General features: G+C 37.7%; 1 protein-coding gene across 6 annotated transcripts; it reads left to right on the top strand.

Annotated features, from left to right (window-relative positions):
• Positions 1-27563, top strand: PBK (PDZ binding kinase). 6 transcript variants are annotated; one of them, XM_027070016.2, is made up of 8 exons: positions 1-107; positions 5190-5267; positions 10893-10986; positions 15340-15482; positions 15744-15913; positions 17822-17951; positions 25680-25859; positions 26610-27563. In XM_027070016.2, exons 2-8 carry the CDS (start codon positions 5210-5212, stop codon positions 26807-26809), a joined length of 975 nt encoding a protein of 324 aa, XP_026925817.1. In that variant the 5' UTR covers positions 1-107; positions 5190-5209; the 3' UTR covers positions 26810-27563. The 6 variants fall into 6 exon arrangements, with proteins under 6 accessions (XP_026925817.1, XP_053072614.1, XP_053072615.1 ...); XM_053216639.1 differs by having other exon boundaries at positions 26607-27563; XM_053216640.1 differs by having other exon boundaries at positions 1-230; positions 26607-27563.

Below are 27563 nucleotides of genomic sequence, written 5' to 3'. Positions count from 1 at the left end.
CAGGTGGCGGGGCGCTGAGGCAGCCGCTGAGGGTCTTGTTGGCGGCCACGCGGGATCAGTGTTCAAGATAGCCTTGGCCTGGACCTCTCCACTCCAGCGCGGCTGCGGTAAGGGGAGCTTTTTGCGGACCCCCGACCACGCGTGAGCCCGGGTTGGAGCCGAACGCGCCCCCGCCCCCAGCCGACTCCTCTGCGTTTGCTTCGTGACCGTTCAGGGGCCTAGAGGGAAAGGTGAAGACGTTGGGAATGTGGCGTTACACTGGGAATGAGTTTTCGAAAAATGTTTGCAACCCAAACCCGAGTCTGAATCACGGATAGGTTGGGGATTTCAAGAAAGAAATTGCCTTTTCTCAAGAGCAGCCTAACCATGTGTACTTTTAAGGAATATCCGCAGGAGAAGGTGATGGTGAGCACCCGTCTAGCAAGGTGTCTGTATTTTACAATTGGTTTTATAGACCGTGTAGGCCCAGGACTCTGGTGTCTGTCTGCTTGAGGCTGGACCCCAGTGTGTAGGTACAGCTTAGATGCACCAGATTCGAACACAGGGGCGCGTGCCTGGTGGAAACGGCGGTTCATTACCCCCCAGCCGAGTGAGTCTCTCTACCTTTCCTGCCCATTTTCCTTTTTTCAATTAACGCTACCAATTCTCTCATTTTGTTGTTTTTTTCTTTTTTTCCTGTCTGTCTATACACTTTAGCTCTACCCAGTAGGATCCATGTATTTGTTTAGTCCTAGGGTGGCTTAGGGTCCAAAAGTTATTGACATCTGATCCAATAGATCTTTTGATTAGCTTGCTGAGCTCTGTTAATTTTTAAATACTGCTTCTTAAACAGTACTTGATTTTTTAAAAATATCCTAAATACTCCATAGACTATGAAATTTTGCCTAGCCCTACTACTCTCATTTCTAATGTATCTTCATGTAAGATAATCACAATTTTATGCTGTTACCTTCGTAAGGATTTTGTGATTTAGATTACAGTGGTTATTTAGCAATTAATATATAGATAGATCTATATACAGAGAGAGATTATATATAATATGAGAGTTTGGGCTTGTGGCCAGAAGCCATCTGTCAGACTGAGACCTAAACTGTGTATAGATGCCTCAGGCATCTTTTTCCACGACAAAACAGTTTAGGCATAGATAGGGTGTGGCCTCTTTAGATGTAAGTAGCTTGGAGTGGAAAGTGGAACTGAGTCCTAGAGTGTTCTAGAAAGTAATGTTAAAAGACTTGTTTAGGGGCCCTTGGGTGACTGTCAGTTAAGTGACCGACTCTTGGTTTCTGCTCAGGTCATGATCTCACGGTTCATGAGTTCCAGCCTCGCATCTGGCTCAGCATCCATGGTTACTCTTGGTTACATGAGTAACATGGTTACATCTCAGGTTACTCTTTTCCTCATTTCTTACATTCATTCCTCAGAGCTCTGTGTTTTCTATCTGTATATACTCTTTAGGTGATCTTATCCAGTCTCTTGACTTTAATACCGTATACATGCTAATGTGCCACAAATTTGTATCTTCAACTTGGATTTCAGACCTATATCCAGCTGCCTACTTCACGTTTTTACTCAAATGTTTAATCAAGCATTCAGAATTGAGTTCCTGATTTCAGTAATGGCACCTCTATTCTTTCAGTTGCTCAGTCTAAAAACTTAGAGCTATCCTTGACTTTTCTCTCATTCCTAACAAAAATCCAAACATTAGGAAATCTTATTGGTTCCAGATTCATAATAACATCCAGAACCCAGCAAGAGCTGAAATCCTTATGGTGACTGAAGCTCTGTGGAAGAAGCTGAAGTCTTTATGGCTTCAGTGCTCTGCTTGATTTGCCATCCTGCATCCCCAAACTCTTGTTTCTTCATTTCCTTCTCCCTTTTCCTAGTCCTGCCCTCTTAGCTTTTCCTTGAACATTTATTTCTGCCTCAGGGCCTTTATATTCACTACTTTTGTCCTGCATACTTCCCCTAGATGCAGCTCCCCTGGGCTAGCTCCCTCACTTCCTTCAAATGAATCTCTTCAGATGAACCTCCTTTGACCACCCTAACTCAGATTTCAAGCCCTTTCCCAATACTCTGCCTCCCTTCACTGGTGTATATCTCCCCTGACTATATATCGTTATCTTATGTATTTCTTCTACTGTTTGTTTGGGTCTTGTTCACTGCTGGGTCTCCAGTGCCTAGAACAGTGCCCAGTACATGGTACATGCTCAATAAGTGTCTGCTGACTGAGTGAATAAAGAATAGCTTCCCTTAGGTAGACAGAAGTCTTAGAAGGTCATTGCAGTGCCCCCTTTACAACTTCTCGTGAGGGTAGATGAATGCAGATGGAAGAAGGGGAATCAGAACCACATGGGGAAATTACTTCCAAAGTAGAAGTAGCTGCTTCAGCCCACTCTGTTAAAATAGTTTATCCTTCCTGAAAAGTATGAAACTTGTTCTGAAAAAACGTGTTCCTCCCTTCCAGTTAAACGTTTCACTTGGTAAAATTAGTGTATATTTGCATGGAAAGGGGATCTTTGGTGTTCTAAATTCAGGTAAATCCAAAGACAGTGGTGACTGTAGCTACATTAAAAAAAAAAACTACAGAGGTCTCATTAATAGACAAAGCTGGGCCTTTAAGGTGATTTTTCTTGGCAGAGTTTTTTAAAATGCTATTTCTTTGGGCTCTATACAAAATTTAAACATATGGTCTCTGTCTCCCAATATTTAATTAATTAATTTATTTTTTAATTATTTTTTTAACATTTATTTATTTTTGGGAGACAGAGAATGAGCAGGGGAGGAACAGAGAGAGAGGGAGACACAGAATCTGAAGCAGGCTCCAGGCTCTGAGCTGTCAGCACAGAGCCCAACACAGGGCTTGAACTCACCAACCGTGAGATCATGACCTGAGCCAAAGTCAGTTGCTTAACTGACTGAGCCACCCAGGCACCCCATATTTAATTTATTTTTTAATTTAAATTCCAGTGTAGTTAGCATACAGTGAATACAGTTAGAATATAGTTATATTCATTTCAGGTGTACAATATAGTGATTCAGCAGTTCTGTATATTACTCAGTACTCAAGAGAAGTGTACTTTAAAAAAAAATTTTTTTTTTTTTACATTTATTTATTTTTGAGAGACAGAGTGAGACAAAGTGAGAGTGGGGGAGGGGCAGAGAGAGAGGGAGACACAGAATCCGAAGCAGGCTCCAGGCTCTGAGCTGTCAGCGCAAAGCCTGATGCGGGGCTTGAACCCACAGACCATGAGATCATGACCTGAGCTGAAGTAGGAAGCTTAACCGAATGAGCCACCCAGGCACCCCAAGATAAGTGTACTCTTAATCCTCTTCACCTATTTCACCCATCCTCCCTATCCTTCCCCCTGGGAACCACCAACTTGTTCTCTATAGTTAAGAGTCAGTTTTTTGGTTTGTTTTGTTTCCCCCTGCCACCTTTGTTCATTTGTTTTGTTTTTTGTAATTCCACATATGAGTGAAGTCATATGGTATTTGTCTTTCTCTGACTGGCTTATTTCACTTAGCATTATACTCTCTCGATCCATCCATGTTGTTGCATGTGGCAAGCTTTCATTCTTTTTTAATGGCTAATATTCTATTGCATGTATAAACCACATCATCTTTATCCATTCATTTATTGATGGACACTTGGGTTGCTTCCATTATTTGGCTATTGCAAATAATGCTGCAATAGACTTCAGGGTGCATGTATCCCTTTGAATTAGTGTTTTGATATTCTTTGAGTAAATACCCAGTAGTGAGATTACTGGATCATAGGGTAGTTCTATTTGCAATTTTTTGAGGAACCTCCATACTGTCCTCCATAGTGGCTGCACCAGTTTGCATTCCCACCAACAATGCATGAGGGTTCTTTTTTCTCCACATCCTCATCAACACTTGTTTCTTGTGATTTTGATTTTAGCCATTCTGACAGGTGTGAGGTGATACCTCATTGTGGTTTTGATTTGCATTACCCTGATGGGGTGATGATGAACATCTTTTCATCATGTGCCTGTTGGCCATCTATGTCTTCTTTGGAAAAATTGTCTGTTCGTGTCTTCTGCCCATTTTTAATTGAATTATTATTTGGTGTTGTATAAGTTCTTTATATACTTTGGATACAAACCAAGCAAGCTTATAGACATGTAGTGACAGTTTGCTTTACAATAGATCTGATATGAAACCTAACTTTTTTTTAAAAAGAAAAAGTAATATTTAAAGTTTTTATTTAAAAGATTCCTTAAGAAATATGTTACAAAAGAAATAAAAAGCTTAGATTAATTGCTTGTATATGAAGTATGTACATTTTCTGTTAATAGATAATTTTTACAGAATTTATTGAGATATAATTCACATAAAATAAAATTCAGTTTCTGAAAGGATACAATTTGTGATTTTATTAGGAATAGTCAGAGTTGAATATGTTAAGTCAATACCTAATTTTAGAACATTTTTATCATCACAAAAGGATACCCCGTACCCACTAGCAGTCACTCTATGTTCTCCATTCTCCTCAGCTCCTGGCAATTACTAATCTAATTTCTGTCTGTGGATTTGCTTATTTTGGACGTTTTGTGTAAACGGAATCATGCATGTGGCGTCTTGTGTCTGGCTTCTTTCCCTTTAGCATAATGTTCTTAAGGTTCATTCACTTTGCAGTATACATCAGGACTCTTTCTTCTGACTGAATAATATTCTCTTGTGTGTGTTGTATACCATATTTTGTTTTTTCATCATCTGATGAATACTTCTATTTCCTTTTTTTGGCTATTATAAATGAATGCCTCTTGCATAGACAAGTTTCTTTAAAGCTTATAAAAGACCTATGAACAATGGCCCCTGGGAAGTGTGAGAGGGAAAGTTAACTACACCTTTTTGTACTGGGTGATTTTTTTTTTTTAACCAAATGTATATATTACCTTTTTTTTTTACCAAGTGCATATATTGCTTTTTAATTCAAGCAAACAAACAAATAAACAGTGACCTTGGGTAAGTAGTTGTACCTCTCTAGATTTTAATTTTCTCATTGTAGATAAAATTAAAGTAAATATTTGTTATGGTCTTTTTCAGTTCTCAAATTTTATGTTTATAGGATAAAATGAGTCATAGTGTTATAGGATTTTTTTTTCATGAATGAGAGTTGTATTCTGCAGAACTGGAGTGCAACTTTCAATTTGTTTTCATCATAGGACCTAGAGTGATTATTACAATGGAAGAAATCAATAATTTCAAGACACCAAGCAAATTATCTGAAAAAAAGAAATCTGGTAAGATATAAAATCTTTCTTCATTGTTACTGCTATTAGAAATGTCTTAGTATTATTAGAGTTTGATCCTCTAGTTATTATTTATCATACACAAGTAATTTTAGCATAAGTCTTCTTTATAATGTTGATTTTAACAAGACTTATTTTGTAGGCCAGGGTTTGGCCATCTTTTGGCTAATTTTGTTGACCTCCTAATAGATTTGGACGTTCTCCCTGGTGAAGAATCAATTTGAACCATTAAGGAACTACTTTATCTTTCCTCTTCTCATACTTGCAGTGCTCCTGGGAGGGAAAGATATTTTCTAAGGCAATTCAGTGGATAAAGGGTAATCTTTTCAACAAATAGTATCCTGAAACCATGCTAAAGTCACTTATTCTATTAGCTTTTTTAGAGATTGCTGAGGCTATTATATACATAGTAGGTACTGTCTTAGATAAATAAATACAGTGTTACTTTTTTTCTTTACCAGTCTGTATTTTATTTCCTTTTTCTTTCTTTATGTCACTGGCTCTAGTATATTTTTTAATAGAAGAGGTGCAAGTGGATACTTGCTTGTTCCTAGTGAAGTTAGATTTTGGTTTTTCATAGTTATCCTTTATCAGGTTGAGGGATTTACTTTATTTTCTTCTATTCTCCTTCATCAGGTTGAGGGTTGTTATGAATGGATGTTGACTTTGTCAAGAACTGTTTCAGAATCTATTGGGATATTTTGCTTTTTTAGTTTTCAAGGTGGTAAATTATGTTAATTTTCGAATGTTAAACCAACCTTTCCTTCCTGGGGTAAAGCCAGTTTGGTCATGATGTATTTTATATATTGCTTCAGTCAGTTTGCTAATATTTTCTATGTTCATAAGGATTATTGGGCTGTAGGTGTCCGTTTTTGGAATATCTTTCTGATTTTGATATCAGTGTATTCTATATTTATACAGTAAGGTGGAAAGTGTTTCTTTCTTCTTGAAGAGTGTATGTAGAATGATAGTTTTTCCTTAACTGGTTTTCTTCCTTTACTGATAGTAAAGCCATGTGGCCTGAAGTTTTCTTAGGAGGAAAATTTTTTTTTTTTGCTTTATATTTTATTTATTTATTTATTTTTCAATATATGAAATTTATTGTCAAATTGGTTTCCATACAACACCCAGTGCTCATCCCAGCAGGTGCCCTCCTCAGTACCCATCACCCACCCTCCCCTCCCTCCCACCCCCCATCAACCCTCAGTTTGTTCTCAGTTTTTAAGAGTCTCTTATGCTTTGGCTCTCTCCCACTCTAACCTCTTTTTTTTTTTTTTTTTCCTTCTCCTCCCCCTTGGGTTTCTGTTAAGTTTCTCAGGATCCACATAAGAGTGAAAACATATGGTATCTGTCTTTCTCTGTATGGCTTATTTCACTTAGCATCACACTCTCCAGTTCCATCCACGTTGCTACAAAGAGCCATATTTCGTTCTTTCTCATTGCCATGTAGTACTCCATTGTGTATATAAACCACAGTTTCTGTATCCATTCATCAGTTGATGGACATTTAGGCTCTTTCCATAATTTGGCTATTGTTGAGAGTGCTGCTGTAAACATTGGGGTACAAGTGCCCCTATGCATCAGTACTCCTGTATCCCTTGGGTCAATTCCTAGCAGTGCTATTGCTGGGTCATAGGGTAGGTCTATTTTTAATTTTCTGAGGAACCTCCACACTGTTTTCCAGAGTGGCTGCACCAATTTGCATTCCCACCAACAGTGCAAGAGGATTCCCGTTTCTCCACATCCTTGCCAGCATCTATAGTCTCCTGATTTGTTCGTTTTGGCCACTCTGACTGGCGTGAGGTGATATCTGAGTGTGGTTTTGATTTGTATTTCCCTGATAAGGAGCGACGTTGAGCATCTTTTCATGTGCCTGTTGGCCATCCGGATGTCTTCTTTAGAGAAGTGTCTATTCCTGTTTTCTGCCCATTTCTTCACTGGGTTATTTGATTTTCGGGTGTGGAGTTTGGTGAGCTCTTTATAGATTTTGGATACTAGCCCTTTGTCCGATATGTCATTTGCAAATATCTTTTTCCATTCCGTTGGTTGCCTTTTAGTTTTGTTGGTTGTTTCCTTTGCTGTGCAGAAGCTTTTTATCTTCATAAGGTCCCAGTAGTTCATTTTTGCTTTTAATTCCCTTGCCTTTGGGGATGTGTCGAGTAAGAGATTGCTATGGCTGAGGTCAGAGAGGTCTTTTCCTGCTTTTAGGAGGAAAATTTTAACTGCGCCTTCACGGTTAATAGGTATAGGGCTCTTCAAATCATTTATTTCTTCTTGTGTAAGCTTTGTTAGTGTTTTTCATAGAATTTTTTCACTTTCAAGTTGTCAAACTGTTATCCATGTATACTCTTAATACCTTATTACCCTTCTAATGTCAGTAGGATCTGTGGTGATATCTCCTTTTTCATGTCTGATACTTGTATTTTATATTTTCTTTCTTGACTTGACGTTTATCTATTTTGATGAATGTTTCAGGCACTTGGAAAGATCATACTTTCTGCTGTTAGGTTCAGTGTTCCATGAATATCATTTAGGTCAAGCTGGTTGATTTACTTAGGTTGTTTCGTTCATATCTTCTGTGTCTTTACTGATTTTATTTATTCTCTTACTGAGAGAGGTGTCTCCACCTACAGTTGTGGATTTACTTACTTTTGAGTTCTATCAGTGGTTACTTTGTGTATTTTGAAGCTTGTTACTGGACACCTATACATTTAGGATGGTTATTTCTTTTGATGATTTACCCCTTTTTTTAATTAAAAAAATTTTTTTTAATGTTTATTCATTTTTCGGAGAGAGAGAGCATGAGTGGGTGAGGGGCAGAGAGAGAGAGGGAGACACAACTTGAAGCAGGCTCCCGGGTCTGAGCTGGCAGCAGAGCCCAGTGTGGGGCTCGAACCCATGAACCGTGAGATCATGACCTGAGCCAAAGTTGGACGCTCAACCGACTGAGCCACCCAGGCACCCCTGATGATTTACCCCTTTACTATTATGAAATGTCTTTCTTTATCCAGTGTTGTACTGTCTGTTTCAAGTTCACTTTATGTGATCGTAATAGAACCAATCCGGTTTAATTTTGATTAGTGTTTGAAGCATATGTTTTCCAACTTTTTACTTTTAACCCGTCTGTGTTTTTCTATTTAAAGTAAGTTTATTATAGACAGCATGTAATTATGTCTTGTTTTGCTTATATCCATTCTGAAACTTCTGCCCTTAATAGGACTGTTTAGTCATTAGCCATATGTGCTGATTTAAATTTAGGTTCAAATGGGGCGCCAGGGTGGCTCGATTGGTTAAGCATCCAACTTCAGCTCAGGTCATGGTCTCCCCATTTGTGGGTTCAAGCCCTGCGTAGGGCTCTGTACTGACAGCTCAGAGCCTGGAGCCTGCCTCAGATTCTGTGTCTCCCTCTCTCACTGCCCCTCTCCCGCTCACACTCTGTCTCTCAAAAATGAATAAATATTAAAAAAAATTTTTTTTCAATTTAGGTTCAAATGAATTAAAATAAAATACAATTACAAATTTAGTTCCTCAGTTGTACTACTTTTCAAGTGCTCAATAACCACATATGCTAGTGACTACCATAGTGGACAACACAGATACAGAATATTTCCATCATGACAGAGAGTTCTATTGGACAACACTGTTTAGACTATTTACCTTTAATGTAATTCCCTGTGATTGGATTAAATCTATTTTGCTATTGTCTAATAGCTCACTGGTGATTTCTTTATATTTTTCCTTTATTTTTATTATTTTTACACAGAGAGAGTATGAACACACACGAGAGCATGTGCGAGCAGGGGAGGGGCAGAGGGAGAGAGAGAAGCTCAAGCAGGCTCCACACCCAGCAAGGAGCCTGACAGGGGACTCTGTCTGACAACTGTGAGATCGAGACCTGAGCTGAAACCACGAGTCAGAAATTTGACTGAGCTACCCAGACACCCCTGTATATTTTTCCTAGTCTTTTTTTTTTTTTCTGTGCTTCATTTTGGTAGTTTTTGTTGCTTTGTCTTAAAATTTAGTTACTTTCTCCTCTAAGGTGATGTTATTCTTATCCATTGTATTTTTTATTCCTTGAAGTCCCATGAGGTTGTTTGGTTTTTTTTTTTTTTTTTACATCTTCTTTGCTTGTTCTGCTCACATTTTCCTTTACATTACTGAGTAAGATTTACATTTTAAGGTTCTTAACCTCCAAAGTCTCCGTTACTGTCATTTTATGGTATATTTCTATTGGTTTATTTTTCTCCTGGTATGGATTATGTTTCTCCTTTCGTGCCTGGTAATTTTTTTTCGGCTGCTGGACATTTTACATTGTTGAGGGCTATATTTTCTTGTTCCTTGCAAAGGTGTGTGATTTTGTTATGGTCCAGTTACCTGTACATTATTAGCTTATTTCTTTTGAGGCTTTGAAGCTTTATTCTAAACCTTTTCCTTGGGCTAAAATATAGCTATACTATTAAATTGTGACCATTTAGAGGACTTTAATCAATACCCTGTGTGTTACAGAGTTACCACACTCTGGCTGATGGTGAGAGAACTATTCCTAGACCTGTGTGATCTCTGACTGTCGTTGAGTCTACTGCTTGCATTTGGTGCTTTCCTTGACTTCGGGATGTTCTATTCATCGTATGTCAGATAACCAAACACACAAAGGGAGACCTCTTTTCAGCTCTCTGGAGCTTTCTCTCTCATTTTCTGGCTCCCTGTAGTTCCCTGCTCCACAAATTCTAGCTTCTGAGGCCTCCTTGACCCTTGATCTCCATCTTCTAAATTTGATTAAGATTTCTGGGCTCTATTTCTTTGTGCTGCAGCCCAGAAAGTGCCTTCAAGCAATAAGTTAGGGCAATGCTAGGCCTTACCTCAAATGTTTTTCTTCTCTCAGACATTTATTGTCAAATGTCTGAAAACTTGTATCAAGTTTTTTAATTGTTCATGATGAGAAGATTGTTCAATTGTTCACGAACAAAAGTAGGACTCCTCTATCTCATCTTTTTTAATGACTATCATGCTCTGTAATACAAATATAGTATAATTATGACTCCAGTGATGACTACTTAGATGTTTTGTTTGTTTTTTGCAGTCACAAAATCAGATCCCCAGTATTCAAATATATATGTGTGCATGCACGTGTGTCTATGATGTCTTTCAATCATTGGCAAACAGCATATAGTAAATAGTTCAGGCTTTGTGGGCCACATAGGGACTCTATGGACTGTTTTATTTCTAAGTAATCTCTACACCAAACATGAGGCTCAAACTCACAACCCCGAGATCAAGAGTTGCATGCTCTACTGACTGAGCCAGCCAGGCACCCCTCATATTCTTCTTTATTTATTTCTTGACAACACTTTCATAATCTAAGAATAAATCTTAGCTTGTGGGCCAAACAAAAATAGGCTGTTTGCTGACCCCTGCTTCGGTGTTGCCATAAGATAGGTCTCCAAAAGTAGACATAGTCAAAGGATATCCATTTAAAATTAGGGTAGATAATAGTATCAGATTGCTCTCCAAAAGACTATGCCAATTAATACTCATATGTTGAAAATATTAGGATGCTTGTGTAGAGGTCTTTTCAAACATTAACTTTCTATTTTTTATTTCTCTTTCTGACATCAGCACTATGTTCAACTCCATGTATAAATATTCCTGCCTCTCCATTTATGCAGAAGCTTGGCTTTGGTACTGGGGTAAATGTCTACCTTATGAAAAGGTGAGTATAACATTCCAGATTAACCTTTTCACATGAAACATAGATGCACTGTACTTGGAGACAAAGAATATGAAAATTCAAATATTTTGATTTGAGGTATGTTCCTGACCTTATCCGACTGCTATATTCCAGTCCTAGAACATTTTATAATTTGTCAAGAGTTTTTCCTGGTATACTTTTCTCCTAACTTCCTGGTGATGGGTTACTGAAGAAGTAATTTACAATTTTTCCTTGGCTTGTGTGGGAAGGGAAAGGGATAGAGGAAAGGGGTTCCTGTATGGTAACAATGCAGGATTCTCAATAAGAAAATCTCAGAAAGGATGCTAATATTGGGGGATGTCAATGACTGCTAATCTCTGGAGAGTGGCCTTCTCAAGATGCTCTCATTTAAAGAAGTAAAGTTTTTTTATTTCTTCTGTCGTTAAGTGAGAAGGGTTTATACAGGATTTTAAAGCAGGAAATTTGTGTTAAAAGAAAAATGAAATTATAAGTGTCAACAAACACATTCTTAAAAAAATTGTTTCTGTAGGGGCGCCTGGGAGGCTCAGTCGATTAAGCGTCTGACTATTGATTTCTGCTCAGGTTATAATCTCACAGTTTGTGGGATCGAGCCCCTTGTCAAGGCTTTGTGCTGAGAGTGCGGACCCTGCTTGGGATTCTGTCTCTCCCTCTGTCTCTGCTCTTCCCCACTCTCTCTCAATAAAAAAATAAAAACTTAAAACAAAAATTTTTTTTTCTTTGACTCATTACTCTGTACCTAGTTTCATGTTTCTTAAGTGGCAAACAACTTAGGTCAATATATATTCTTTAATGCATTCTTAGAATTAGCCTGACTTCCACCGTATCCTTAGCTTCATCTAGGTTTATGTTGTTTCCAAATAGAAATGCTTTCTTCAGTAAAAAGCTAATGAATTGAGGGCCGCCTGGGTGGCTCAGTCAGTTAAGCATCCAACTTCGGCTCAGGTCATGATCTCATGGTTCATGAGTTTGAGCCCCACTTGGGGCTCTGTGCTGCCAGCTCAGAGCCTGGAGCCTGCTTCAGATTCTGTGCCTCCCTCTCTCTTTGCTTCTCCCCTGCTCGTGCTCTGTCTCTGTCTCTCAAAAATAGATACATGTTAAAAAAATTTTTTTTAAAGCTAATGAATTGAGAATAATATAGCAATTATATATAAGTGGCTATTCTTGAAGAATTTTTGCAGTTTAAACACCTTCTTTGTGTGTTTCTGTGCTATTTGTTTTCTGGACATTCTTTAGTGTCTAAAAACTCTTGTCCAAACTATTTTGAAAGGAAAACATTTCTCACAGGTTCATGGTTAGTCTCGTTTTCCCCCCTTTTAAAAAAAATGTCCTTAAATGTAAACTGTGTTGCCAACAAAGTTCTATGTATGAGAGACTTAATTAGAAAGCTTCACATTGTTGATACCGAAAAATAGCCCTCACTGCCTGACCATACCACTCCTAATGTGGCCCTGTCAACCCGGGATTTTCTTTTACTGGGAACCTGGACATTTCCTTTACTTCTCTAGTGAATTGGATCCTGTTTTTCTGTATCTTACATCTTACTGTTTCTTGGTTTACATTTCATTTTGATTGAGGGCATTAGTAGCTCCCCATGAAAAGATGCACAGGAAATAGATTTTTGAGAATTTGCATTTTTGAAAATGTTTTCATTTTACCCATGTACTTGAATGGCCCTTTTTGTTTTTCCGGATCACAATTCTCCTCTGGAAATAATTTTCCTCTAGAATTTTGGGGGCATTGCTCCATTGTTTATTAGCTTATAGTGGCGCTCTTGACATTTCTGGAGCTTTTTATATGATCTGTTTTATGTAATCTGTCCCTCCCACTGTCCTGGAACCTTGTATGATCTGTCTGTCACCAGTGTTCCTGAAATTTCACAATGACATACATGGGTATGGACCTTTTGGAATCTGAAAATTCCTACTCTTAAATTTTAAGATACTATTTTTTAAATTACTTTGTTGATAGTTTTTACCACCTTTCCCCCCTACCCCCCATTCTCTTCTCTATCAGGAATTCCTGTTATCTACCTTTTGCGGGGGGGGGGGGGGGTGGTTCTTTTTTCTCTCTGTCTTTTTGCCCTGTTTTCTGGGAGATTTCTCCAACCTCATCTTCTGATATGTCTATTTTTTCATTTTTATCTCTCTTTTTTTAAAAAATTTTTAGACAGAGCATGAATGGGGGAGGGGTAGAGAGAGGGAGACACAGAATCCAAAGCAGGCCCCAGGCTCTGAGCCGTCAGCAGAACCTGAAATGGGGCTCAAACCCGCAGACCATGAGATCATGACCTGAGTCAAAGTCAGATGCTTAGTTGACTGAGCCACCCAGGTGCCCCTGTCTGTCTTGTTTTTAATGAACTATCTGAAAGTTTTCCATTCTAAAATGGCATCCTAAGTCTTTTGAGGGTGCTATAAGTGCTCTGTATCCGGATCTGGATATTAATATACACATGTGAAAACACATTGAACATTTAGTGTGCATCTGGCCATGAATTACCCTTTCCTCGTGTGGTTCACAGGTTCTCAACTGTGCCAGTACTAATCTCAGTTAAAGACCCTCTGCCTTTATCCCTTCCAAAGCCAGTCACCAGTCTTCAGAAGCCGGGGGATTAGGAGGTGGACAACTGCTAGTGATACAAAATTGGGGAGGGCATCTAGGAATTCATCTGCTTTTTTTTTTTTTAACGTTTATTTATTTTTGAGACAGAGAGAGATAGAGCATGAACAGGGGAGGGGCAGAGAGAGAGGGAGACACAGAATCTGAAACATGCTCCAGGCTCTGAGCTGTCAGCACAGAGCCCAACATGGGGCTTGAACCCATGAACCGGGAGATCATGACCTGAGCCAAAGTTGGTTGCTTAACTGACTGAGCCACCCAGGTGCCCCTGTTCACTGAATTCTAAACACTCAGGAGTTGAGGGGTACCCTTTGAAACTTGAAATACATATTTTTCTTTTTTTTTTTATGTTTATTTATTTTGAGAGAGAGTGTGCATGTGCCTCATTGTGAAGATTCCAAATTTATTTCTAAAAATGACTAGCCTCAAGTAAAATTGTGGTGTATTATTTTTCATATTTTTAAGTTTATTTTGAGAGAGTGCGAGCGCACACCAGCAGGGGAAGGGCAGAGAGAGAGGGAAAGAGAGAATCCCAAGCAGGCTCTGCACTGTCATTGCAGTGGAGCTCGATCTCAGGACCAAGAGATCACAACAACCTGAGCCGATATCAAGAGACGGGCGTTTAACAGACTGAGCCACCCAGGCACCCTGAAAAATATATTTTTCATAATAAAATGGTATGGAAGAGGTCATCTTCAAATACTGTTGTTATCTAAAACTGGAGGTTTAAGAATAGTTCGGATAAACTTGTGTATGATAGATGTATGTAAATTAGCAATCCTTTAAGTGCATGTTTTTTTGATTTAAAAAAAGAGAGAAAAAAGGTCCTGTGATCATAGAGCTGTGTTCATGAAGTGGTAGGTTCTTGGCTCTGTCTATTGTTTTATCTTCCTATTGTTAAACTTTTTATCTCTAACTTTTGAGGCTCTTTCATTAGCTTTTGTGCCCATATGTCGCATACACTTTGTCCTTGTTAATTTGCTGTACCTATAAATAACTACCTACTTTATCAGGTAAACTTTTCCCTGACTTTGTTTTACCTATTTATTTAGACTTCAAAATGTTTACACCTTAAATATTCTTAAAATGGCTGTATCTTCCTAGAAAATAGACACTTTATATTTTTTTCTCATTTGTATGTTTATTATCTCCTTAAACATATATCTTTTGAGTAGATGGTGAACAGTATAGGATGGACTGGCTAGTGTAGGGACACAATATTTGTTGGTTAAGAACAATCTGTTATTCTTTGCATGATCATATATGAGTCAAATGTTTTTTGTACATCTCTTCTTTAAACTTCTTGGACATTAATGTTTATTATTTACCATTCTGTAACTTGCCTGTGGTACATATAGTTAGGTATTTGATAAGTAGTTGGTAGTCTGACATGCTGGAACGGAAAAATTAGAAAATAGTATAATTTTGAAGTTTAAAATTTATAACATTCCATCTTTTTCCTTCTAATTGTCTCTTTTTAACCCATCCCTTTCAGCAATAGATGTCAGGCTTCTCTTATAATTAACAGATATATTAGCTAGATATCTTCCTTAAAAAGGATATGGAGCAGAGGTGTTGATAGTTGAAAGTATTTTTTGAAAATGTTTAAAACAAATTATTATTGAGCTCTTTTCAAAATGTGTAAGTTCTTCCTAGTCATTTGAAATACACTGTGGTTCTTATTCTTTCTATATAATTTTTGATTATTTTTTTAAGATCTCCAAGAGGTTTGTCTCATTCTCCTTGGGCTGTGAAAAAGATTAACCCTAGATGTAATGATCATTATCAAAGTATGTATCAAAAGAGGCTAATAGATGAAGCTAAGATTTTGAAAAACCTCCATCATCCAAACATTGTAGGTAAGTTTAAATTTATTTCGTAGCAGTATGTGTGTTTATTCAGAAACTGTGTAATAATCTCTTAACCAGTTTCACTAATAAAAATGAAGATGATGGTGGAGTTTGGCAAGAATCAAATTATTGTGACTGTTTTAGAATATAAGTTATTATGTAATATTTGTCATTACAACTCGTCAGTGACACGTTTTCGATCACTGTAAAAAAACATAAATACAGTTGTTCTTCCCTATTCTAGTAAGAAAATATCCTGTTTTCTTTAAGGTTATCGTGCTTTCACTGAAGCCAGTGACGGTAGTCTGTGTCTTGCTATGGAATATGGAGGGGAAAAGTCTTTAAATGACTTAATAGAAGAACGAAATAAAGACAGCCAAGATCCTTTTCCAGCAGCCATAATTTTAAAAGTTGCTTTGAACATGGCAAAAGGGTTAAAGGTAACCATGCCATTATGTTTTAAATGACTTCTATGGGACTTTATATACCTAATTACAAGGTGGGATTTTTTTTCCCCCAAAAGAGGTAGTTGCCTTAAGTTAAAGTCTTTATAAACTCTCCTACTGCATAGTGCACTATTTCCTTGTTTTGATCAGCAGAGTATTGTTTGAAGCCTTTACGTAGCCTGAAATAACCCAACCCAGGTAGTTTTGTTTATAGAGATCATGTGTTAGGTGTAGTTAAAAGGATTAATCAGTTTAACACAAATTTAGTAATTATTCCTGGGGGTGCAGCCTAACCCTTCTTTCATGTAAATAAACCTCTTAAGATTGTTTTGTGGGATGTTAAGTTTTGAACATCCGTTTACATGTGTGGGTTAAATGAAAAAAGCTCTCTCAATGTTATGCAAATAAATTGTTGTGACTTTTGATAGATACTGTGTAAAGAAGGAAAACTTTTGTTTTAAAGTTTATTTATATATTTTTAGAGAGTGAGTGCAAGAGAGCAGGGGAGGAGCAGAGAGAGGGGAAGACAGAATCCAGAGTAGGCCCCATGCTGTCAGTGAGGAGCCTGACTTGGGGCTTGAACTCACAAATGGTGAGATCATGACCTGAGCAAGATCAAGAGTTGGACACTTAACCAACTGAACCACCCAGGCACCCGGGGAAAAGAATTCTTTATCCTAATAACCAAACCGAAGTAATGCTGGTTCTAAAACACCGTTGAATGACTCAAAAGTGGATCATGATTGATACTGATATCAAAGTCGCATGTTAAGAGTTAGTATGTAAGCCAATTTGACAATAAATTATATTCATTAAAAAATACATAAAAGAAAAAAATAATTGTATTAGTTTTGGGGCACCTGGGTGGCTCAGTTGGTTAAGCATCTGACTCTTGATTTCAGCTCAGGTCATGAACTCACAGATTGTGAGATCAAGCCCCATGTCGGGCTCTGTACTGACAGTGTGGAGCCTGCTTGGGATTCTTTCTGTCCCTCTCTCTCTCTGCCCCTCCCCAGCTCACTCGTGCTCTCTCTCTCTCTCTCTCTTTCAAAATAAATAAATAAACTTTTTAAAAAAATCATAACTTAAGCACAGTAAGTGTTCCAAGATACATACCAAAAATTGTCTCTGCAGTATTTTCAAACCCAGCTCACAGAGTAGATGCTCAGATGCTGATGAACAAATAACAGTGTAGCAAGATTATTTTTGATTATGCGTGAGTAGCATTACTAAGAAAGAGTTGGTGTGTAAAACAAAATAAAGTCTTAGATTACATTTCTGCTTCCTCTTCTGCTTGTGACCTCTATGTAGGCCTTAGTCATCTGTTCTGCATCACCTCAGTCATTTGAGAAAAGTGTGCCTCATTGTGAAGATCCCAAATTTACTTCTAAAAATGACTAGCCTCAAGGAAAATTTGGTGAATTTTTAAAAATATATTTGTATTATTTAGAGAGAGCCATGAGCAGGGGAGGGGCAGAGAGAAGGAGAGAGAGAATCCCAAGCAGACTCCCCGCCCCGCCTTAAAGCCTGTTGGAGGGCTCAATCTCACGAACCATGAGATCATGACTGACTGAGCCACCCAGGTGCTCCAGTTGTGGTATATTTTTAAAGCTGCAGTGTCTTCTTTTAATAGACAAGTATGAGATGAGTTTGAAAATAAAAAAGTTAGCTTACCTATAAATGGACATTGATTTTCAAAGACTCCTTTGGGTCTGGTCAGTATGGCGGACTATGGTAACAAAGGATGTTCCCTGGTCTGACTTCAGATAGTTTGAAATGATGAACAGATACAATCCTACAGTTCAGGAAGGGAGTTCAAGTTGTTATTTTTGTTTGAAGGTTATGCTATATTTTTATCAGTTTATGTATTTGCTCAGATGTATTAAATTTCAACTGTTTTAGTATCTACACCAAGAAAAGAAACTGCTTCATGGAGACATAAAGTCCTCAAATGTTGTAATTAAAGGTGATTTTGAAACAATTAAAATCTGTGATGTAGGAGTCTCTCTACCACTGGATGAAAATATGACTGGTAAGTAGTATTTTTTTTTATTTTTATGCAATTCTTAGGTTTCTAATTTTTACATATTTAAATAGGTAATAAGTTTATGTACTTAAAATTAAAAACTATGTATAAAAAGTATACAATAAATAATACCACTCCTTTCCTGTCTCTTTTCCACCCAGCCTCCAGCCCCTTGCTTTGTCACACCAATACAAATTATTGCATTTTTATTAATATACTTTAACTGAAGATAACTTTAGGAACTATTTCTAACCTGGCTTGGGATTTTTATGTGGTAAAATATCTGGGAGTAGAAAACAGTTTTAATAAGGTTTTATAAAGGAACTCATTTAGTTTCACATAATGATAAGATTGGGGAAACTGTTAGAAGAAGAAATGGGTGGAAGTAGGAGAGAGGGGTGCTAATAAAGCTAGATCTTCTGCTGCTTGCCCTTTGGCCTGCCCCGACTCCTTCTCTGATGTAAATACTGACCATTCTCGACTCCTTCTTCTCTGATATAAATACTGACCATTCTCAGTGAATTTAAGATCTTGGTAAGAACCAAGAGCCAGCGTCATAAAGAAGGTCCCTGCTTTAAACATGTTATTTAATAAATAACCTTTAAATGTGCGTCTTCATATGAATATGTGGTAAAATGAAGGTTAATGAATGCTGTTTAGAACTTTTGTACACTTTTTTTTTTTTTTATGTTTATTTATTTTCGAGAGAGAGAGCACGAGCAGGGTAGAGGCAGAGAAAGAGGGAGACAAGGAATCTGAAGCAGGCTCCAGATTCCGAGCCATCAGCACAGAGCACGATGCGGGCTCGAACTCAAAAACCGTGAGATATGACCTGAGCTGAAGTCAGACGCTCAACCAACTGAGCCACCCAGGCGCCCCAGAACTTTTGTACACTTTAATTTCTAGTAAAAATCAGCGAGTTAAGTGAAGAAAAAAGCCAAGATGAATAGAGTGACTTTATAAAGATGTCTGTATTCATTCATAAAGATAGGACTGTTATGAGCCTTTAGGCTATATAACTGCTACCAAGTTGAAACTTTCGAAAATAAAGGAGAAATTATGAAACAGGATGCAAGTAAGATATTTTTGGCATAATTTTCTCAATCCTTAGGTCAAATAGACAAAACTAAGATGTAGAATATCTGAGTAGATAATAAGGTGAATCTCTATACATCCAAGTATTTATTAAAACTGAACTCACATAAAGTTACAAGAGAGAACCTGAGATTACATTGTCCTCAGTGCTGCAAATCTAGAAATTAGTGACACAATTGGAAACAAAACACCCACATTTTTCAAGAATTTAAAATATTTGTAAATCTTAGCTGAAATCAAATTCCAGCTATACTGTATTTAGAAAATCAAATCAAAACCTATTCGATATGGTCAATACTAAAAGCAAAACATTTTCATTATTTAACCTTTATGAAACTAAGTTTGAGTTTTGAATTCACATCAGGTAGAAACATAAATGAAGCCTTAGAGACAGAAAGCAGAAGTGAATGAATAAATCCATAAATTCTGCATTATCCCAACATGATCTGTTTTATTTTAGAACATGTCAAAGTTCATGGTTTGTAAACATGTGAAGTTCAACCTTGATACATGTTCAAACATAGCCAGGAAAATTTTGTGAAAGAATGATGAATAGGAATTTTCCTGAGGTGATGTTAAGTATTATAAAGCCACAGTAGTGAAAGCAGTGATATGCCTGCCAAAATAGGCAGAAAAATGTAAGGAGTCCAGTAGTCCCAAATATATCAAATTTACTATGTAACACTGACGTTTAGTAGTATTGAGAAAGAAGTAGTTGAGTCAGTAAATGATGATGTGTGGACATTTTAGAAAAAATAAAGCTGTTTTCCATTCTCAGTCTAATCCTTGTAGGATTAAGATGTGAGGATTAGGATTTTAAGATGTTAAAAAAGAGTAGTGAAAAAAATTACAGGTAAATAATTCATTAAAATTGGGCTTAAGAAGGACACTAAAACTAAAAACCATTTTATGTTATGTTATGTTATGTTATTTTTTCAGGAGTAGGATTTAGTGATTCATTATTACATCTAACACCCAGTACTCTTCCTAACAAGTGCCCTCCTTAATGCCTATCACCCATCTAGCCCATCCCCGCCCAACACCCCACCAGCAACCCTCAGTTTGTTCTCTGTATTTAAGAGTCTCTAATGGTTTGTCTCCTCTCTGTCTTTATCTTATTTTTCCTTCCCTTCCCCCATGTTCATCTGTTTTGTTTCTCAACTTCCACACATGAGTGAAATCATGTATTTGTCTTTGGCTGACTTACTCCCAAATTAGCTCAGCATGTACTCTCATACGCTAAGTATAAGTTGCAATTCAGGTTATCATTCAGTATCATATCAGGTATCATTCATGTTAGGATAAGTTTTGCTGTGGTAGCATACACCCTCAAAAACTTCAGTGGCTTAAAGCAACCACAGCTTATTCAAGCTACAGATCCATTATGGCTATGTTTCATTCTCATTTTTAGGACCTAAGCAGCTAGAACATCCGCTATACGGAACACTGCCGTCACTGTACATATGGAGGGTAAAAAGGCTCCAGAGCTGTGCAGTACAGTAGCCACTAGCTACATACAGTTATTGAAATTAATAAATATTTGAAAAGTTTAAAAATTGATTTCCTCAGCCACCCTAGCCACTTTTCAAGTGCTCAGTAGCTGCCTGTGGTTAGTGCCTACCATATTGGGACAATGCAGATATGGAACATTTTTATTAACCACAGAAAGTTCTGTTGGAAAGTGCTGCTCCACAAGTCTTGCACTAACAATTAATTGCCCCAGATTAGAAATGACACAAGCCACTTCTTTCACAACTCACTGACCAGAACAAGTCAGATGGCTCCATCCAACCTTGACAGGCCAAAAAGTGCATCCATCTTTGTGTCCAGATGGGGGAGAGTATGACCTACTTGATGAACAGCACTGGTAACTGCTACAATGGTACAGTCTTTTCAGAGGGCAATTTGGAAATCTATATTTAAAAAACAAAAACAAAACAAAACAAAAAAACCCCTTTCAAAATGCCCTTTGATCCTGTAATTCATTCCCAAGAACATATTCCAAAAAATAATTGGGCACTGCAGACATTTTTTATAGTAATCCGATATATTAATTTCTGCAAAACCAAGAGACTTAGGCTTGTAGAAGAAATAGAGTTAAGACAGAAGAATCAAAACTCATGCAGTGTTGAAAACACAGCAGTAACAAAAACGATAACAATCCTGATAAAAATACTAACACGTGAAATCTTCACTGGTGCCCAGCATCAGCCCATCCTGTGAAGCCGTAAACCCTGGGTTTGTGCTTCCTTGAAGGTGTATATTTGAGGGCATTTATTTTCAATACATACTTTTAATTAAAAACTTGATCTGGCTTTCTCAAAAAAACATTTGTAAGCCTGGGGGAAATGTCTCCGCAGCTCCTTTACCGGCACTCTCCGCTTCATCAATTTATGCTTATAGTCAGCATAGCAGTTCTTAAAGCTACTAAGCCAGCCATGCATTAAGAGAAGGCAGTTCTTTCTTTTTTCTCTTGGGCTAAGGCTTTCTCTTTATGAGGAAGTTTACTGCTAAGCACTTGAAAAATAACAGGTGCTGGGAGAGAAATTAATCTTTTTACTGAATTGTGTATGTACTAACTTATAAAAATATACATTGTAGCAGAATAGGCCATGCAAAACTTTAGGTGAATGTCCACCAGTAAGGAGTGGTTTAATTTATTGTACCACCACACAATAGAATGTTATTAAAATGATACAGGTTTATATTTGTAGGAATGGTATATCCAGATATATTGAGTGAGATGAACAGATCGTAAAATAGCACTTAAATATGTACACATTAAGAAAAGTTTGGAAAAAAATACACCTAAATCTTTAAAAGTTTTCTCTTTCTTTTCTTTTTTTTTCTTTTTAACATTTACTCATTTTTGAGAGATTGTGAGTGGAGGAGAGGCAGAGAGGGAGACACAGGATATGAGGCAGGCTCCAGGCTCTCAACTGTCAGCAGAGAGCCCAACGCAGGGTTTGATCTCACAGACTGCGAGATCATGACCTGAGCTGAAGTTGGATGCTTAACCAACTGAGCCACCACGGTGCCTCTTTACAAGTTATTTTTAAGTTTTGTGTTTCAATAGGTGGTATATTCCCATGTTTCACAACTATAATATAAGGTTGCTGTGACAAGCCCAGTTTTAACAGTGGTTATCTCTAGATTATTTATTTAACAAATATTGTTAATACTTAGTATGGCCAAGCACTGTGCCAGGTATTATGAATATAGAGGAAAATAGGATAGACACAGTCCTTACCCTTTCTTAAGAATTTTTGTATGTATTTTTTATTGATTTTAATTAATTGATTATAGTTTGATTTAATTATAGTTAGCACACAATATTATGTTAGTTTCAGGTGTATGATAAACCTATACATTACGCTATGCTTTCCCAAGTGTAGCTACCATCTGTCACCATACAATGCTATGCTGTAACTTTCATCCCTATGACTTATTCTTCCCATAACTGGAAACTGTATCTCCCTTTCACTCATTTTGCCCATGCCCTGCATCCCTCTCCCCTCTGGCAACCATCAGTTCTCTGAATTTGTAGGTCTGGTTTCTGCTTTTTGTCTTTAATGATGATTTTTAAAATGATTTAAAATGATTTTCTTTAAAAAAAATTTTTTTAATGTTTATTTTTGAGAGAGAGAGTGAGCTGGGGAGGGGCAGGGAGATAGGCAAACAGAGGATCCAAAGCAGGCTCTGCGCTGACAGCAGAGAACCCAATGCAGGGCTCAAACTTAGAAACTGTGAGATCATGACCTGAACTGAAGTTGGACACTTAACTGACTGAACCACCCAGGCGCCCCTGGAATTGTTTTCTTAATTTCTTTTTCTACTTTGTTATTAGTATATAGAGAGCAACAGATTTCTGTATATTAATTTTATATCCTGAAACTTTACTGTATTCATTTATTACTTCTAATAGGTTTTGGGTGGAGTCTTTAGGGTTTTCTGTGCAAAGCATCTTCTCATCTGCAGCTTACTTCTTCCTTACTAAGTTGGATGTCTTTTTTTTTTCTTGTCTGATTACAATGGCTTGGACTTCTAGTACTAAGTTGAATAAAAGTGGCACAAGTGGACATCCTTACATTGTTCCTGATCTTAGAGGAAAAGTTCTCAGTTTTTCATCATTGAGACTGATGTTAGCTGTGGTTTTCCATTTATGGCCTTTATTATGTTGAGGTATATTTCCTCTAAACCCACTTTGTTTTATGAATTTTCATCATGAACAGATGTCAAATTTTGTCAAAAGCCTTTTCTGCGTCTTTTGAGATGATCATATGATTTTTTTTTAAGTTTATTTATTTTGAGAGAGAGAGAGAGCACACATATGCAAATAGGGGAGGGGCAGAGAAAAAAGGAGAGAAAGAATCCCAAACAGGCTTTGTGCTGTCAGCTCAGAACCCAACACAAGGCTTGATCTGATCTCACAGACTGTGAGATCACGACCTGAGCCAAAATGGAGAGTCAGACACTTTTAACCGACTGAGCAACCCAGGTGCCTCAAGATGATCATATGATTTTTATCCTTTGTTTTGTTGGTATGGTTAATCACGTTGATTGATTTATCAATCTTAAACCATCTTTGCATCCCTGGAATAAAATCCATTGATTATGGTGAAGGATCCTTTTAATTATACCATTGTATGCAGTTTGCCAATATTTTATTGAGGATTTTTACATATATGTTCATCAGGGATATTGGCTGGTAGTTTTATTGGGTTTTTTTGTTTTTGTTTTTTGTTTTTGTAGTGTCTTTATCTAGTTTTGGTATCAGTGCAATGCTGACCTTGTAGAATACATTTGAATTTTTTTTTTTAATGTTTATTTTTGAGAGAGAGAGAGACAGACAGAACATGAGCGAGGGAGGGGCAGAGAGAGGAAGAAACAGAACTTGAAGCAGACTTCAGGCTCTAAGCTGTTAGCACAGAGCCCGACATGGGGCTTGAACTCACGAACTGCGAGATCATGACTTGAGCCAAAGTTGGACGCTCAACTGACTGAGCGACCCAGGCACCCTGTAGAATATACTTGGACGTTCTCCTTCCTCTTCTGTTTTTTTTTAGTTCTTAACCCTTTTACTGTTCATAATCTAGGACAGCAAGCTGCTCTTGAATAATGTACAGCGTAATGACTGTTATGATAGAAGGGATTATATAAACACAACAGTGCCACTTAACACAGCCTAGATGTTGAGAAAGGCCTTCCTAAATAAATAATGTTTCAGCTAAGAATTGAAGAATGAGGAGAAGCTCCAGTTTAATTATTTTTCAGTTTGGCATAATGACCATGAGAACTAAATCAGGTAATGTCTGCTTATCCTTTTTGAATGTAGCAAAGGGCAATAAAATACCATTGTTTCTGTATTGACAAAAAGGAATGAGTCAACCATCAGTTGATTATCACACCAGACTTTTGTCAGAACAATCCATCTTCACAGAGAAGCAGTCTTGATCAGTAACATATGTGGGGGAACCACTTCCATTATGTTTAAATTCTAATCTCACGCTTGGGCAAATATCCGCGTATATATACGAAATGCACTTGGCTGGCATCTCCAATTGGAGCTGATGTATTAGATCCTGAGCTCTAGAAAGCTATTTGGTGTGGTCCATCCCTGTAGGAATTTGACCAACATAGAATGAGGTATGACTGACTCCTTAACCTTACCACCAGACTCACTGCCCTTGTCGACCATGTCTAGACTCTTACCTAGTCGGGCATTCTATTAGGTGCCTCTTAGGTACAAGGTGGGATGGGGGAAAACCTTCAGGGAGCTTATACTGGACATGACTGCCTTCCAATGTGTACTGTCCGAAAGCTGGTGTAAGTGGAAAGGCTCTCATAGAGACATCTTTCGTCCTTGCCACCCGATGCTGGGTGCTGCCCCAGTCTGGCTTCTTCGTTCTCACTCTGTCTTCAGAGTGTACTTATTAGATGTACCCCTCCCCACCAGAATGTTGAATGAATGAATTAATGAGTGCTTGTCTACTGGCTCTTTGGTTTCCTGAGTGCGAGATTCTCATTTTTCTCTCTCCCTCCTCCCATTTGTTCTGTCTTTATTAATGTGAGAGGGAGAAAGGAAAGAAGGGAGGGGAGGAAGAAGGAAATGGAAATATGAGTAGGCCTATGTCATTCCTGGGCAGAAGCTTTCAGAGCCAATGTGTGATTTGACCCTTATCCTTTCCCCTGACATAGCAAGTACAGAAGCAGAGAAATGGTACTTCTCTCTGCCTGATGACAGTATGGTTTGAAAATGGAGAAGCTGGAGCACAGAGATGCATTGATCTGTTCACAGTCACACAACTCGCAAATGTCCTTAAACCCAGGCAAGGCAGTCTGGCTCCGGAGTCTGTGCTCTTGACATCCACAGTCTCTCTGTATTCCTGCCCCCTCCTAAGAGAATTGCTATTTCTCTACACCCTTGCCAACTGACTAGCTTTTTAATATTTAACAATCTGATAAGGAAAAAGTAATTCTTACTAATGAGATTGAGTGTATTTTCATGTTTACTGTCTGCATTTCTTAACCTTTAAAACTACCTGCTAAATCATTTGCCCATTTTTCTTTGGGTTGCTTGCTTTTCTTAGTGATTTCTAGTGCTTGCCCTTATGACCGACTTACTTGTACTCATTTCAGTGACTGACCCCGAGGCCTGTTACATTGGCACCGAGCCTTGGAAACCCAAGGAAGCTTTGGAAGAGAATGGTATTATTACTGACAAGGCAGACATATTTGCCTTTGGCCTGACTCTGTGGGAAATGATGACTTTATCTATTCCACACGTTAATCTTCCAGATGATGATGATGATGATGAAGGTATAACCACATATTTTTTTAACATAAATCCTAGTCTCCAGTTTGAACTAAAGATTAGCTTATAAAATTATATTTTATCTATTACATTGAAATTTAAAACAGATGTTTGATTAAGCGGTAGTGGCATGAGATGTGGATTATATTACTACTGACTAACTTGGTGCTATCTCAGTTTACTCTCATATAAATGAGTTGTAGGTTAATTGATAATAGGGAGATAAATTGAGAAAATCCTACAGAGCAAAACGTTTCCTTAAAAGTTCCTCTTGTCTTGTGGTAGGGTCCCCTCCCTAAGGAAATAAAAAACAAAACAAAACCAAAAAACCTCAAGGCAACCTGGCTGCATGCATATGTGATAACATCCCTCATGACCTTGTAACATGAGACCACTTAATCAGACTGCATGTTTGTGTGTTCGGGTACGAGCCCCACTGAGCCGTGCCAGCACGAATAAAGATTCCTGGAAAGAAAAGCCTCTGTGTCACGACTGTGTGTGAGAATCCTGCCACTACAGTCTAAGGAAAAGATTGGAAAGCTATCACAGTAAGAGGGTGGGGGGTTGTAACCTATAAACCGTGACAGTATCTAATCTTCACCACGGCAGGATAATTGAAGAGATGGCCTGTGCATACCGAAAACATAGTGGACGAGGAGTTCTTGTTTCGGGAGGGTGAGTTTGAGCAGTTGCTAAGCTTTTCCTGACTTAAAAGTTATTTTGTTTGTTTCAATCTCCAACGCTTTCACGAGCAGATAAAACTTTTGATGAAAGTGACTTTGATGATGAAGCCTACTATGCAGCTTTGGGGACGAGGCCACCAGTTAATATGGAAGAGCTGGATGAAACGTACCAGAAAGTAATTGAACTCTTCTCCGTTTGCACTAATGAAGACCCTAAGGATCGCCCTTCTGCCGCACACATCGTGGAAGCTTTGGAAATGGATGTCCAGTGATCACCTCATATTCATGACTGCTGAGCTTTCCAGATGGCTCATGTGTATAACTGTTCTGTTTACTGTAATACATTATATAGTTACTGTGATAATCCATAGTTATTAGACTTTTTGGAAGTGGCCTGTCTTAGGACCGTAGCACCTAGTTAACACTTGAACAGTTACAATATTTCTTAACATGCTTATGATGATAAGCATTTGAGATTGTAGTAGGTTTTCTAGAAAGTTTAAGAAACTAGCTACTCAAATATTTGGATTTGTACATACATACAAATTTAAAACCCTAGCAGTAGTAAAATGCTGTAAACTGTATGTCTAACATTGATTTGGAGTGACCATCACTTTTATTAATGTTTCTCACATATTCTTTATTTTTAATGGATCTGTTGAAAGCACTTTGCGCAGTACAACTTAAGTCTACTTTTGCTTATCTTTTAAACCATTAACCTTTTTGCTGGCCTTTTTGGGCTGATGTGCTCCTTATTAAATATGGTCACTGGAAGCCAAGAGAAATGGCTCAAAAGACTAGCTCCTTGGGTATTTCCAGACGTTTTTGGTTAAGGCTTGTTTTGTGCTCTTGGGTCTCCCCCGATCTTTGGCTTTTGCTTTATTTATTAAATGTATTTTCTGTATTGAGATCCCTTTTTTATTTTTTGTTTAATAATCTATACCTTAAGCATATCACAGTTCTGGTGTAAAAATAATAAAACTCTAATAGAATGATATAGAATAAAGGAGACTGTCGTTACCAGAA

Source organism: Acinonyx jubatus, chromosome B1 (genome assembly GCF_027475565.1).
Source record: "Acinonyx jubatus isolate Ajub_Pintada_27869175 chromosome B1, VMU_Ajub_asm_v1.0, whole genome shotgun sequence".
Classification (NCBI taxonomy): domain Eukaryota; kingdom Metazoa; phylum Chordata; class Mammalia; order Carnivora; family Felidae; genus Acinonyx; species Acinonyx jubatus.
This window is presented reverse-complemented; position numbering and strand designations above follow the sequence as displayed.

What these genes read in the sequence shown, in the direction of transcription:
- PBK (XM_053216639.1), top strand. Translation starts at nt 5,210, where the DNA reads ATGGAAGAAATCAATAATTTCAAGACACCAAGCAAATTATCTGAAAAA. An exon ending in ATCTGAAAAAAAGAAATCTG is followed by an intron (nt 5,268 to 10,892) that starts GTAAGATATAAA and finishes TTCTGACATCAG; the next exon opens with CACTATGTTCAACTCCATGT. An exon ending in AATGTCTACCTTATGAAAAG is followed by an intron (nt 10,987 to 15,339) that starts GTGAGTATAACA and finishes TATTTTTTTAAG; the next exon opens with ATCTCCAAGAGGTTTGTCTC.